This window comes from Aspergillus terreus, genomic scaffold (genome assembly GCF_000149615.1).
Source record: "Aspergillus terreus NIH2624 scaffold_11 genomic scaffold, whole genome shotgun sequence".
Lineage (NCBI taxonomy): Eukaryota > Fungi > Ascomycota > Eurotiomycetes > Eurotiales > Aspergillaceae > Aspergillus > Aspergillus terreus.
In genome coordinates this window covers 2102-16350 of record NT_165934.1, presented here as the reverse complement: position 1 = coordinate 16350, position 14249 = coordinate 2102, and the positions used below count along the sequence as shown (strand labels likewise).

Genomic DNA, 14249 nt, shown 5'->3' with positions numbered 1-14249 from the left:
AAAACGGTGAGGGTATATCGCAGGGAATTGTAGACGAAGAAGAGGGTGATAGGCGAGAAAGCGAGAGAAGAGGAGGAAGGGGAAGAAGAGAGACACAGAGAGAGAGGGAAGAGAGGTGAATTGGTTGGATCGACAATAATCAATTGGAAGGAGGAGGGGGGGAGGAACAGCTTTATGTTTTATGTTAGAGATCGAGACCCACCAAACGAGAGCAACCAGGGAAGCTGCTAGGCCAGGAAGGAAATGGCGTCTTCCAAGCAAAGTGGACCAATAATCGGTATGGTCTGCGCCTCCCACCGGTTGCTGAGGCATGTCTCACCCATGACTCGGCTCGTCCGTGGCGTGGCTAAGGGGGGAGGGAAGGAGGAGGGGTGACTTGGTACGGAGGCGGTATTCTCATCATCCCCACCGCCGGTCAAAAATAGCCTCCACTAACGGATTATTTTTGGCCACTGGCCAGCATAGTTAGTTAGTTAGTCTTGCCTCTTCGTTGCTATGGAAGATTCTATTTTCTAGTTCCCTTCTATTTTCCTATAGTTCAGCATAGAAGCTGGCGGCGTGGGAGATCACTACCGAATGACCTATCGCCCGGTCTGCCAATTTCTAATAATAACCCCCGGTCCATGGCCATGGTGGATCTGGTTTTTTTTGCTCTCCTTGATATCCCGTATTCTGTGCTCTTCTGGGGCAAAAAAAAAAAAAAATTTACCAATCCACAGAGTATTCCGTACAGAATACTCCATACCAAAACGCAAACAATGTTCGCCCATTTGGTAACAGTTGCAAAGTGCAAAGTGGCTTGACTATTTCCTGCGTTTGAAAGAGAAGCAGGCCGTACCTTGGAACCGTCGTCATAGTTTCATGTTTACAAGCAAAGACTGAAACACCACATTCTCCAAAGTTACCCCTTTTTAGAAGAGTGATGATATGGACCTATGGAACTGAGGAGTATCGTAAGCCAAAATCCTGTTCCTGTCAGGGTCAAAATTTCTTCTGTAGGTATCTCTTCAGCACCTGTCAACAAGGCATTCCGTCCACATTCTCCAGAGTATGTATAGATTCCGTCATGCAGACAGTCCCTCCCACTCATCTGCGTTTACTTACATTCTGAAGGCGCAAGCTCCTAAAATAGCTTTGGTATGTGGCAATTAGCCACCTAGGGAACTAGGGTGCTCCGGGGTACATACATGCATACATGTTTACACATCCAAACAAGTAGCGACAGATAGGAAGACCGTCCCTGCAGGTCCAGGTACCTACCTAGGAATGGCAAGACAAAGAAACGATGTGTGGTGACGATGACCCAAGGTTCGGGAGATTTTGGTGAAGTTACTATTTTTGTCCGCGGCTGTGGAGTGCCTCACATCGCATCGGAGCCGCCGGTCACCGGTACCTAGCCTATGCGGGTGTCTCACTTCTTACCCGAACGAAGATCCTTCTAGCTTGAAGTTGATTCTACCATAAGAAGAACAGATATCGTTCGACCGAGATGGGCCAACTGACCAGTAGTGGAGTATCTAGGTACCTGTAGGTAGGTAGGATATCGGCAAATCATACGGACTGGTTGGAGCCGCATTTCAAGATGATCACACCCATGCAAAGATGATGGCATGGGCCACCGATCCTTTCACAGCTGGTTCAATTTGATAAGCCGGTATCACGGTGGGAATCTATGGTATGTAATAATTATCGGTTTAGCACAGGTCTTCCTTGGATGAGATATACAATGTGTCCCGCTGAATTCCCTGAGGACAATCATGCCGCAAGAGTATAGGTCCTCAATATGTTGACATGATATATTGTATGCGGAATACTCTGACGCCCATGGTTGCAGACGAAGGGGAAGACTGGTGAATCCGGATCGGTCTAGTTATATGGAGGGAGGAGCCAGCTCAAAGCCAACACTTCGCGTCAACTGGTGCATCCTAACTCAGAGACGGACCTTGGCAGATCCACCATCCATCTCTACGGGATATACAAACGAAACATTATCCAGGCCATATCTCTCCAACTCTTTCAATCGTTATTCCAGCGGCCGTCCGAAAGCCCCCTAGGCATATACCTCCTGTATCTAGGATCCTGTACCAGCTGTTCGTGCATATGCAGCGGCACTCAAATCCTAGGCAGCTGGCCATTCGGGGGTTCCTCATGAGATCAGAGATACCGTAGTGTCTCCTCATGTCACTACGGGAGAGTCAAATGGGTTCTCATACAGAGTGTTTGTTGGCAGGAGGGAGACTGCACTCTATATGAGAACTCATCTGACCCTCGTGTCCTCGCCATTGTCTCCACAGTTCAGGAATAAGAACACAGAACATTGCGTTCTTTCAGAAGCCACATTCATTTCTTGTATAGAGACCACCATCGGAGTCGCGTGTCAAACCGGAGGCCGTGCAACCGATCTGTCCTGAACAATCATCACCAACCCGCAGTTTGTATGTATAACGTCCTATTTCTTTTCGTTCTCAGATAGCGAAGGGGAGACTCTCAAAATTTGTGGTGTATCTAGCGGCTTTCATTGGGAGTACGAGGAGATGCAAACTGGTTCGTAGGGATGCCTTTTCTTTTTCCTTTTCCTCCTGCGGGAGAACTGACGTCAGCAAGTAGGCTCGTGAAGAACAGCAGTGAAATATCTGCGACAAGAGACGGCGGCTCGAGAGATTGGCAAAATAACCCCACATCAGTAGATAGAAACATTTTTTGAAAAGAGTCAAGCCCATGGAGAGTTTTGTGTCCTTCTCTGGACGGTGCGCTGCAGGCAGATCGCGTTACTGCGACGGGACCCATCCATCCCTGCGGCGTGGAGTTTCTGGAACTAAGGAACAGCAGCCGGCCTGGCAACTCTTTTTCGCCCTCCCTCTCATCTTCGTCCTTGCGAGCCTTTGAATGCCAACACAACAAAGCAAGACTTTTGCACTCAATTTGACAGCTGATCTAAATTTTCCAATCGTCTGGTCGGCTACCTGGAGATTTTCTACGATCCCTTCCTGCTGTCCCCTCCCCCACTCCACCCCTGCGAGAAACTGCTTCGCGTGTTAATGGTCCTTCATCGCGTTCGCAAGGCGACGTCAAGACATTATACCCCGGCTTTCCTGGAGAACCACCGTGTTCCCTATCGTCGGAAATTTTGAGACTGCACCTGGAGTGATTTACTCACTGCCCTAGCTCTCGTGTCTCTGCGTGTCCGCTCTAGACTTCCCAACCTCGTCGTCTTTTTCGTCCAGTCCGCATCCTGGAGATCTGGGACCGCCCGGTACACTCCGCGTCAGGCAAGCCGGTCCTGGCCACATATTCGCGCATGATCCGATAAGAGTGGTCAAGGATGCTGCCTTCGAATTGCAGGTGTTCTGATTCCGGCGCGTAGCCATTCTCACCATGTCGCGGTCATCGGCAGGCTTTGCGGACTTTTTCCCTACTGCGCCATCCGTTCTCCAACAGAAGCGCTTCAAGTCCAGCCGGGATCGACCGCAGCCCAAGCCCCCCGCTGGCGCTGAAAATGGCCTTGAACGACCAGAATCGTCAGAATCGAGTAGTATCCATGATCTCGCCAATGGTACTACGTCGTCTGATCGGACAGCAAAGGCCCTGCCCGATCACAAGCCAACGTCATCTGAAGGCACCGGAGACGCTTCGGCCGGCTCCATAGGTACCGGTACCTCAGCTCCTACCTCATCCGCTCCTGATCTTCGAGCGACCACTAATTATGAAGCGCACCTCGAAACTCTCACACCGCTCACCAACGCAGAGTCCTCGCCGTCTCGCAAACCTGGATCACCGCAGACCAAGCTAGCAAATGGGATTACCCTAGAAAACCCCCCGGGCTCCGGCATTGATGCCCCGCGATCGGACATCACGCCCGTTCACACTCCTCCAACCCCCCAGTCGCAGAGCCGTCGTTCCGGCGACATCAAAGGCTCCAAGCTCGTCTACGATCCCGATGTCGAAAAGCGATCTTCCCTGAAGGAGAAGCGGCGGAAACCACGCTACGTGGACATTGTGCTAAATGAGCAAGACGCTTGTCCGGCCGACCCTCGCTTGGTCATATCGAATTACACGCGAGGGGCGGGCTGTAAGCAAAAAACGAAATATCGCCCGGCTCCGTATACGCTGAGACCGTGGCCATACGATGCTGCAACGACTATAGGACCCGGACCCCCCGTACAAATAGTCGTTACGGGTTTCGACCCTCTGACCCCGATTGCACCAATCAGCGCACTGTTCTCAAGCTTCGGTGAAATCGCCGAGATCAACAATCGCACCGACCCGATTACTGGCCGATTCCTCGGGATCTGCTCCATCAAATACAAGGACAGTGTATCGTTTCGAGGAGGCGGTCCGGTTTCCGGCCCGAACGCTGCGAGGCGGGCGTTCTATGAGTGCAAGAAGGAACAGCGCATCGGGACCCGGAGGATCAGGGTCGAGTTGGATCGAGAAGGGATCGTGTCGGAAAAGCTTGTATCACGAGCGGTTGATGCGCAGAGGGTTGGACATCAGCAGAACAAGGTATCCTCTACGGAAGAGACACGACCTGAGCCTGCACTGAAACGAAATGAACCTCCCCCTACCGCGCCAAAAGGGCCGTCTGGGAAATCCTCCATTCGTCCACCCATTGCTATACCGGAAGGCCCCCGAGCGACGTTTTTAAAACCGGCCATGCCGTCGTTGGTGGAAGAAACACCCATACTGAACCAAATCAAGCGAGACCCCTACATTTTCATTGCACACTGTTACGTCCCAGTCCTCAGCACGACCGTGCCACACTTGAAAAAGCGACTCAAATTATTCAACTGGAAAGATATCCGTTGCGACAAGACCGGCTACTACATTATATTTGAGAACTCGCGGCGTGGAGAGGAAGAAACCGAACGCTGCTACAAGATGTGCCATATGAAGCCGTTATTCACGTACATCATGAATATGGAGAGTCAGCCTTATGGGAATCCCGCGTATGAGCGCAGTCCCAGCCCGGCGCGATTCCAAGCAGAGCAGCGGAAGCGAGCGGAGATGGACAGGCTCAAAAGAGAGGCCGAGCTGGACATTGAGGAAGAGAAGAAGCAGCGTGCTCTTGACCTCGATCCGTGCAAGGAAGTCTTGACGATAATCATTCGGGATCTGAAAGACAAACTTCTTGAAGACGTCAAGTCGCGCATAGGTGTACCCGCCTTATACGACTATCTCGACCCAGGGCGACATGCGGATAGAAGGAAAAGGCTGGGCATCCCGGATCCTGAGGGAATGAGACGGCCCATGTTTCGGATCGAAGCCGATAACTCCGTCGGCGCATCTGGGACGCGGCCTGACTCTTCCAGGCTCAGGCAACCGCTGAACGCATCTAATCTTAATGTTTTGTCTCTTCCGCGGATAAGAAAGTCCAACCGCCTTGATCGTACGGACATTGCTTTCTTGGACGAGAGGCGTAAGCAGCCATTGCGAAGAAAGGAAGTCCGGCCTCTCTACCACCGTCTACAACAGTTACACGATGTCGACGATTCCGATGATGACCAGAGGACTCCGTTTTCAAAGGACAATGATGAATCAGACAGCCGCCCGCTGAGTCGCATGAGCTCCCGGTCGTCAGTCTCGGAGGATGGAGATGAGTTTGAACCTAAATCGGTGGACAGGGCTACGCCGGAGCTTGCGGACCAAGTAGGAGACTCGAAGGCAGACAATACTGGGGTTGAGTTCGCGCAGAAAGATATACACGGTGATTTGGACGAGCACCCCACAGACTCGCTCAAAAGGAAACGAGACAAGAAAGAGCTTAAGGCGCGGAAAAGGCAAAGAGAGAACGATACCCTTCTCGATGTGGATTCCGTGACAGAGATTCAATCCGTGGACGCACATGTTCTTCCGACGCCTGACGAAGATGGCTCTACAGTTGATAAAGACCACACTGATGGTCCACAAAAGCGTCTGGATCAGGAAGATTTGAGCCCGTCAAGCCTCGAGGAAGCTGACATTGAGCCTCTTTTACCCGGAAAGGAAAGCCGCGCCTCATCGCATCCGATTGAAGCCGATGGTGTTTCGGTATATGATGAGACATCGACGGAGGAGGTGAGGTGGAAGGTGTCGTACGGCGAACCTCGGCGGATTGTGGAAGATGACCAGGCAGTCATCCTTGACTTGGATGGGTGGCAGAACCTGGTTAAAGACGAGGAGGACTTGTGCTTCCTTCAAGAAATCCTTGCCGAACAGGCGACCGTCGACCTGGGCAATCTGTCCGCATGGGCCTGGAGACAGAAAGAGATCAAAGCTCTCAATCGCCCAGGAGACACTGGTCCAGTACACGAGGAGGCCAAGATCCATGGGTACTATGTGCGGAACCCAACAGGAGCTGCCCGGACTGAGGGAAGGAAGAGGATCCTTGAGTCAGAAAAGTCGAAATATCTGCCGCATCGCATCAAGGTCCAGAAGGCGCGTGAAGAGCGTGAGGCCCGGGCGAAGACTGACCCCCAGAGCGTTGCTGCGGAGGCTGCTAGAGTCGCTGCTGCTAAGAACATTTCTAAATCGACCTCCAGATCGACGAGAGTCAATAATCGCCGACTCATCGCCGACATCAACGCGCAGAAACAAGCACTCCCGACGCAGAGCGGCGATAGTGACGTTCTTCGGTTCAATCAATTGAAGAAACGGAAGAAACCCGTGCGCTTTGCTCGATCCGCGATTCACAACTGGGGCCTCTATGCCGAGGAGAACATCTCGGCAAACGATATGATCATCGAATACGTGGGAGAGAAGGTCCGACAGCAAGTTGCAGACATGAGGGAACGGCAATACTTGAAGAGTGGCATCGGCAGCAGTTATCTCTTCCGCATTGACGAGAATACCGTCATCGATGCCACTAAACGGGGAGGCATCGCTCGGTTTATCAACCACAGTTGTACGCCCAATTGCACTGCCAAGATTATCAAGGTCGATGGCAGCAAGCGGATTGTCATATATGCTCTGAGGGATATCGAACGAGGTATGTGGATCTTCAAGCTAAATGCGTGCGCACCCAGTGGAACAGCAGGCTGATTACCGTTCTCTTACAGATGAAGAGCTGACCTACGACTACAAATTTGAACGGGAATGGGACAGCGACGACAGAATCCCGTGCCTTTGCGGCTCAACTGGATGCAAGGGCTTCCTTAACTAGTGTACACTTTTATTCCCCCGAAGGATCTGTGCTTCTCCGGGTCCTTTACCCATTGATGACCTTCTCTCCAACGCCGGTTTATCCCCTAAGGTGCTTTGACGGCTGCAGCATGTTTTTTGTGGCGTTTTGATGGGCATTTGGCCAGGAGTTCTCGTGGAGACCGCGCACACCACCCGTGTGCCGGTGTTGTGCCTTGTATTTCTTTTTTGAATAAAGAGAAACAGCCATGTACCATATATCCTCAACAGACATCCAAATAGAATATTGTCCTCGAAGAATGGTCGCTTGCGATATAGACATAACACCATTCGATAAACGAAAAGTAACGGACGATCGGCGGTAATTATATGGAAGTGAGGAGGTCTAAGCAGTCAACGCCGATTGAAATTCGAATCGTGGTATCATTCCGGATAATTCCGTTTCGAAATAGAATTAAACTGGCCCACATCAGCAAGAAGCAGGGTAAGAAGCGACGAGAAGCGACTCACCTAAGTGGCTGGGTAGCAGGAAATTGGCGATTCCTTCTTTGATGAGGTATTCATGCCCGCAGTTACCGCAGCAGAGTTTGCCCTCCATAACCTGCGCTTCCAACAGCAGCCTGTGAAGCTCCTTCAGAAGCTGTTCATCCTGGAGCGCGTCGCCCTCGGGTTTCGTCTGCGGAATCGAAGGAAAGCCGAGCTGTCGCAGGGGTTAGTCGATCGAATAAAACTTTCGCGCGCGCGAAAGGAGGGTCCGCCCACCTCGCTGGCCATCACTTGCAGAGCGTCCCAGTCAATTCGGGGAAGAATATTGCGTATGAAGTCGGGCTGGAAATCGCACTCTTGCAGCTCGAGTTCGGCATCGCGGAAGTGAAGCGGGAACGATGCGGGCGACGTCTTGCAGCCCTTAACCGCGCACGTTAAGAAATTGGCTGTGATGAGCTTCATGTTGTATTCGGAGTGAGCTGGGAAGTATAGATACGGTAGCACTTGAGGGGAATGGTGGGGAGGCGTAGGATGTCAAAGATAGTCTTGGAGATGGTTGTTAAGAAAATTTGCCAGAGCCGTGCGGGGAGTGACGGGACCCAGAAATCAACCCGAAGTATATGTCGTCCGTAAGGCATACTTCACCAGTCTCCATCACCGGGGTAAAAAAGATGGTGTCAGAAGTAGGCTAGATTTGCTGGGCATAAGCGTACTACAGATAATAAAATAAGAGCCATTCGGAGAGATGGGAGCGACGTTGCGGCATATGTACTATGTATTATCTGAGGGCTTTAGAGATGGACCAACCATTATACTATCTCCAGCCCACGCAAGCGTATTCAACGTCATGTACAAACCAGTGATGGTAACTTCACCTGATAATAACATCCAAAAGATCATCGTCTGCGATGTCGTAGTCCTCGAGGCGATTCTCCGGCTCCAGACGATCACCGTCGAATGTCAGGTACACATTCTGACCTTCGAAGATATTCCTTGCTTTGCGAAATATAGATATTACCTCAGAAACCTTCATATTAGGGGAAGTATTTATCCCGAGATCTGCATATCCAGGGCACTTCAAAACAATGCTCTGTGACCCCAGCTGTCCAGTATCTTCGAGCTGCGAGGATTCTTGTGCGGAATCGGAATCATCCACAGACTGTTGTCGCTCCATGGGTAGTAGAGAAGGATCATCAGTGGCGGCCTCCATATGGATGCGCATGTTCCCTTCGTCATATTGTAGATAGTCGTCTGCCGTTAAGCTACCCGCTCCGATGCCCAAACTCTTGCAGGTGGTCACGTCGAACAAGCGCTTCCCCTTCCATGTCAGATACACCGCGGATTGACATTCCTTGGGTAGGTTTTGACGACTACACCAGACCAGGCGAACCTCTTTCAATGACTGGGTCATTTTTCGCTGAACAATAAGTGGCTTCGTATCTTTGATTTTTGAAGTAATGAGAATCTCGATGACCATGTCGTCAAGTGTATTATTCGAGGGTGTGCTATCCTGAGAAGCAATCTCACTCTTGCTCGCGCTTTCCTGGCGGGACAGCGGTACAGGTTTGTCAATTGCTGTTGAATCGGGCCCACCATGGGTCCCATCAGCGCTGCCGTTTGAGAAACCCTTTTTCGCGTTCGTGGTATCCGAAACAATGACATCGCTAAAATTATCGGGTGATGGAGATGCTCCTGGGGTCGCTGAACCGGCTACATTGTCCGCGCTCGAGACTCTGTGAGTTTCTACCTCCGGAGACTGCTGATGTTGATCGATCTTCATCCAACGACGCTCAGGAGTTTTTGACGCTGGGCCATCTCCCTCCAGGGACGAATCGTCTTCGTGCGACGGCCGTCTGCGCTTACGTCTCTCGCGACCGTCTGTAGGGGCATCATTCGGGGACTTTGTCGACCGCTCTCGGGATTCTTTTCTCGCAGCAATGATGTCGGCATATGTCTGGTCGGCGCGACGATAGAAATCTGCGGGGAGGTCCTCTTCCCCACGGGTTGCCCATGAAGGCCTCTTGAAAAAAGAGCGCATAGCTTGGACAGGCTGAGTTTCAGGATCACGGACCTGGTACTGATAGCTTCGTCATGGTAGGCAAGGCAAACGAAACCGGAGCCCCTGGGGAAGGCGGATAAAAGATATCGTATTAAAGGCGATAATTGAGGAATTGCTGCATTGAAATGCTGCTTCCTCTCGTTTGGAGCGCCTATGAATGGCGAGATCAGTCGCAACGATCAGCAATAGTGATTACGGAGTAGGGCGGTGGGGGTCTGACACGTGCCTCCCCGCCTTCGAGATCGGCCGCTTTCAGAGACCCCAGCTCTACTTCTTACCTACCTATTCCAACGTTCCTCGAACGCACCAGACTAAGGCCCTGTGCGAATCCAGAACAATGGAGAACGGAGCATCATCTGAAGGCAAAGACCCTTCTGCCTTCTTGGGTGAAATCATCGGTGCCCCGGTCACGGTAAAACTGAACTCCGGTGTTGTCTACAAAGGTTCGTGAAGCGCTACAACAATGATTTTATCAGATTCTGATGATCTTTATGTCCAGGCGAACTTCAATCGGTGGATGGTTATATGAATATCGCGCTCGAGAAGTCGGAGGAGTATGTGAATGGCAAGCTACGACGCAGCTACGGCGACGCTTTCGTGCGCGGGAACAACGGTACGTGTTTTCCTTCTGGCGGATATACATTGCTAATTCAATTTGCCTTATTCTCAGTCCTTTATATCTCTGCGCGGTGATGAGTCCTCTCACGAAGCGACTTTTCCGGCTGTGGCCCGCGATTCCGAACTATCCTGCCCGGGTTCCCTCCCTACCATGTCCACCAGGACGAATTGGTCTGCATCCGCCGTAGATTTGGTCTTCCCCCCTCTCTTACTCAACCCGCTTGAAACTTGCTGGAATCTCTTCATTTTATTCTTTGCGGCGGTCACGGGAGTACCTCGGTCCTATTCTTGCCATTATCTGAATATCCCATCTGTCTTTGGCCAGCGTGCTGGTATCCTCTCTCCACAATGGTGGAAGTCCGACGCGTTGCTGGCTATTTAGCGATGTTGAAGCTAAATATGATGAAATAAATAATCGACTATAAGTTACGAGACGTTTTGTATGGCTGGTCCTGGTCAGGTACGAAAAGCCTTTATTCGACCAAGAATCCAGGGAGGTAGATAATACAGCGTCTGAGAGACTCTTAATATCTGAAATAAACCCACCCATTGGGGTTGGCATTGGCCCTCAGAACGGCTGGGCATCGATGGCAAAAAAAAAATATTAGATAAAATTCCAGGATGAACCCCACTTTGCCGCTACTCCGTACACATCTCGGCCCCTCTACAATAATAAAGATTCCCGTCCATCAAGGCTCGCACCCCTTCTCAGTAAGTCTTGACGCTTGCAGAGCACAGATTTACCGGCGATTAACTAAGCCTGTTGCTCCCTAGACATCTTGCGCCAGCCGCCGCTGTTCTCGCCACTCATTCGACCCAGGATGACCCTCCAAGCTATCAAATACAACAACGGTGACCTTGCGATCATCGATCAATTACAACTGCCACACGTGGAAAAATATGTCACAATACACAACAGTGAAGAAGGCTGGCATGCGATCAAGGATATGCGAGTGCGAGGAGCACCGGCCATTGCTATTGTGGCAGCCCTCGCCCTCGCCTCTGAGTTGCACGGCCTGATGGCGCATGACAAACTGTCCCCTGAGGCCGAAGACGTCCAGACTTTCGTGGTAGAAAAACTGCGGTACCTCGTGAGCAGCCGGCCTACAGCCGTCAACCTCAGTGATGCGGCGCGTAAGCTTGAGGTAGTGGTTGCACAGAGCGCTCGCGCCCCTGGCGCGACGGGCAAGACGGTGGCTACGGCCTTCATCCAGGCAGCGGAAGAGATGCTAGTTAAGGATGTGGAAGACAATAAGAAAATTGGCGAGCATGGTGCCCAGTGGATCTTGAAGAATTCTCTCGAGGGACACGGAAAAGCTACAGTGCTGACTCACTGTAACACGGGGTGAGTACCGCCGAGGATCTTTATGGCTTCGAGTCTGAGCATTAACCCATGAACAGGTCCCTTGCGACTTCGGGCTACGGAACTGCTCTAGGCGTGATCCGCTCCCTCGCGTCGGCCGATTCGCTACAGCACGCATATTGTACAGAGACAAGACCATACAACCAGGGCTCCCGGCTGACGGCATTCGAACTCGTTCATGACGCGCTCCCCGCGACCCTCATCACCGATTCTATGGCGGCTGCCCTGCTCGCCAGTAAGAAGGCTGGTGTGAATGCGATAGTTGTAGGAGCGGACAGGGTCGCCGCAAATGGCGACACGGCGAACAAGATCGGTACCTATGGCCTTGCGGTTCTCGCAAAGTACCATAATGTGAAGTTCTTGGTCGCTGCACCACTCACGACAATTGACCTGAACACCAAGTCTGGAGATCAGATTGTTATTGAAGAGCGTTTGGCGTCGGAGGTGACGAGTATTAGAGGACCGCGGGATAATACAGGTAGCGAGGATGTGGAACTGGTCACCGTCTGCACCGCGGCCAAGGGGATCAACGTCTGGAATCCCGCATTTGATGTTACGCCTGCGGCCCTCATTGATGGGATCATAACAGAGAAAGGTGTGATGGAGAAGGATTCTGCGGGTATGTTTCATTTAGAAGAGCTGTTTTGATTTGGCTGTGTCATAGAGTCCCCTTGGGTGTTCTGGTCCTCGTTACTTTGATAAGTGGTTTCTTGGGCGTTGTTCCCTTCAAAAAATTCCAAGAGCTCCTCAATCTTCCCTTCCAGCTCGCTCAACTGGTTTTCCAAGGCTAAGGCTGTTCTCTCGCCACTAAGGGTTGCTCGTCAATAAAACATTCAAGCTAATCCTACTGACCGAACGGGTATATACTTAGCAAGGTCGCTAAATGCCTATTGAGGGTTAGTAGTGGCTCTGTGGAGACAAGCAAATGACTCGGTAGCATGACATTTCTAGCATTGTAGGTAATGAGTTCAGGACAATGAGGTCAGTCACTTACTTGTGCAAAATCATTATGCGATGGACTACCAGGGTTATCAGAATGAGGCATGTTGACCCCTGTGGAACGTTATTAGAACGCTTACTGTCTGTGCAGTGCGATGGTAGTGTGGTTGTCTCACCTGCTTTCGCAGAGCAATAGTTTATTGTCTCTCCTCCGATCTAGTATATGTGCAGGCTTCAAATGCGCTGTGTGGTCCACATGATAAGAGCAATATGACTTGGGTGGAGAAGAATACTGTGTAGTACATGGACTGTTCAGTGTGGTTCTCGGGACTCGGTAGAGGCCAAACTATTCCCCGCACGAATTTGGGGAAATAGTGGATCATGAGGTTCCTCTCTCGGAAGCCTTCGCTGAACTCACGGCGGCTCCATTTTATATGCCCCCCTTGTCTGGCAATTGCCTAGGTAGTTGTGTGCCAATAGATACTTTTTTGCGTTTACCAGTTTCTATCCGCTAACAGTCAACCTACCGCCACAATTTGGCGTCAGAATATCCAGTATCGGTATACTATATAGTATGAATTTGATCAATAAATTGTTCTTGAATTGTCTAAGCTAGATAAATTGGAGGGGTTCCCGGTCGCCAGGCTGCCCTGGCCTCTATCGGAACTTTTAATCCGCTCCAACACTCTTTTATCTATGTTTCGCTCGGGTTAAGATAAAATACTAAAAGTTTAACTACACGAGTTCAGCTAAACTCTCCTGCTCTATCTAGAAAGACTAGAGATATAATTAGACTCAGTTAATACAGCTAAACTCCCCTAGTTATAAGCAACCGCCTATATAAGAAACCTCACGATATTAGCAATAAAAGTTCGTGATTTTATTAAATTCCTACATAAATAAGCAACAAACCTAGATACAAGTTATTACTTAGAAAAAACCTCTTTCCTATTATAAAACTCTGGGAGTTCCTGCCTTAAGTATTCCCTCTAGAAGTTTCCTAATCAAGAAGTCCTATTAATCTAACAGTAGGAACTAATAAGAGTTAAGAAAATTAATAATTAAACTAAATAACTAATTAAATCTAGTAAATAACTCTAGTCAATTTTAGCCTAAAACTATAAGTTGGTAGGCTTTATTTATAGTATAGTTTTTAGAGCCTAAAGTCTTGTAAAATTAAATAATCAATAGTTATAATTAAAATTAACATAGAAATACCAGAAGATAATGTAGAAGACTCGTGGCCTCGGAATCGGAGGCTTCAGGAATCAGGATTGGTGTTTCCGAACAAGAGACTGGGCAGGCTGCCTTTAGTTCCTTAGTCGGTGGCTTCGCTGCTCTAGCAGAATCTTCCTTTTCTTTTGAAGCAGGTAGCCCTTCTAATAAAGCGCTTCTTAAGTATATAGTTTATAAATCCGATGGAATAGATATGCTTAAAATTAGGGAGATTCTCTAATTAAAGTATGCGGACTAATTCAGCTTTAAACTTTAAAATATAATTATCAAAGAAGGTTGTCTATTAGTTCTATATTTTTTCTTTTTTTTATCTCCATCTATAACTAGATATTTACTAGTATTCTAGTATAGAAGTAGTCTTTAGTAGAGAACTATACTAGATATATAGATTTATTTATATTTCTAAAGACAGTAATAATTCTAACAACAGTA

At 49.8% G+C, this 14249-nt stretch overlaps 3 protein-coding genes across 3 annotated transcripts; 2 read left to right on the top strand and 1 right to left on the bottom strand.

Moving 5' to 3' along the window:
• Positions 1 to 3375: 3375 nt before the first annotated feature.
• set1 (histone methyltransferase SET1) lies at positions 3376 to 7138 on the top strand (the record flags this gene model as incomplete). Its single annotated transcript, XM_001216024.1, has 2 exons — positions 3376 to 6964; positions 7035 to 7138. The coding sequence occupies 2 exons, from the start codon at positions 3376 to 3378 to the stop codon at positions 7136 to 7138; spliced, it is 3693 nt and encodes a 1230-aa protein (XP_001216024.1).
• A 1335-nt stretch (positions 7139 to 8473) lies between these two features.
• Positions 8474 to 9695, bottom strand: ATEG_07402 (small ubiquitin-related modifier domain-containing protein; the record flags this gene model as incomplete). Its single annotated transcript, XM_001216023.1, has 2 exons — positions 8474 to 9579; positions 9674 to 9695. The coding sequence occupies 2 exons, from the start codon at positions 9693 to 9695 to the stop codon at positions 8474 to 8476; spliced, it is 1128 nt and encodes a 375-aa protein (XP_001216023.1).
• Positions 9696 to 11100: 1405 nt separating this feature from the next.
• On the top strand, positions 11101 to 12290 carry ATEG_07401 (S-methyl-5-thioribose-1-phosphate isomerase; the record flags this gene model as incomplete). Its single annotated transcript, XM_001216022.1, has 2 exons — positions 11101 to 11624; positions 11681 to 12290. 2 exons carry the CDS (start codon positions 11101 to 11103, stop codon positions 12288 to 12290), a joined length of 1134 nt encoding a protein of 377 aa, XP_001216022.1.
• Positions 12291 to 14249: the final 1959 nt, after the last annotated feature.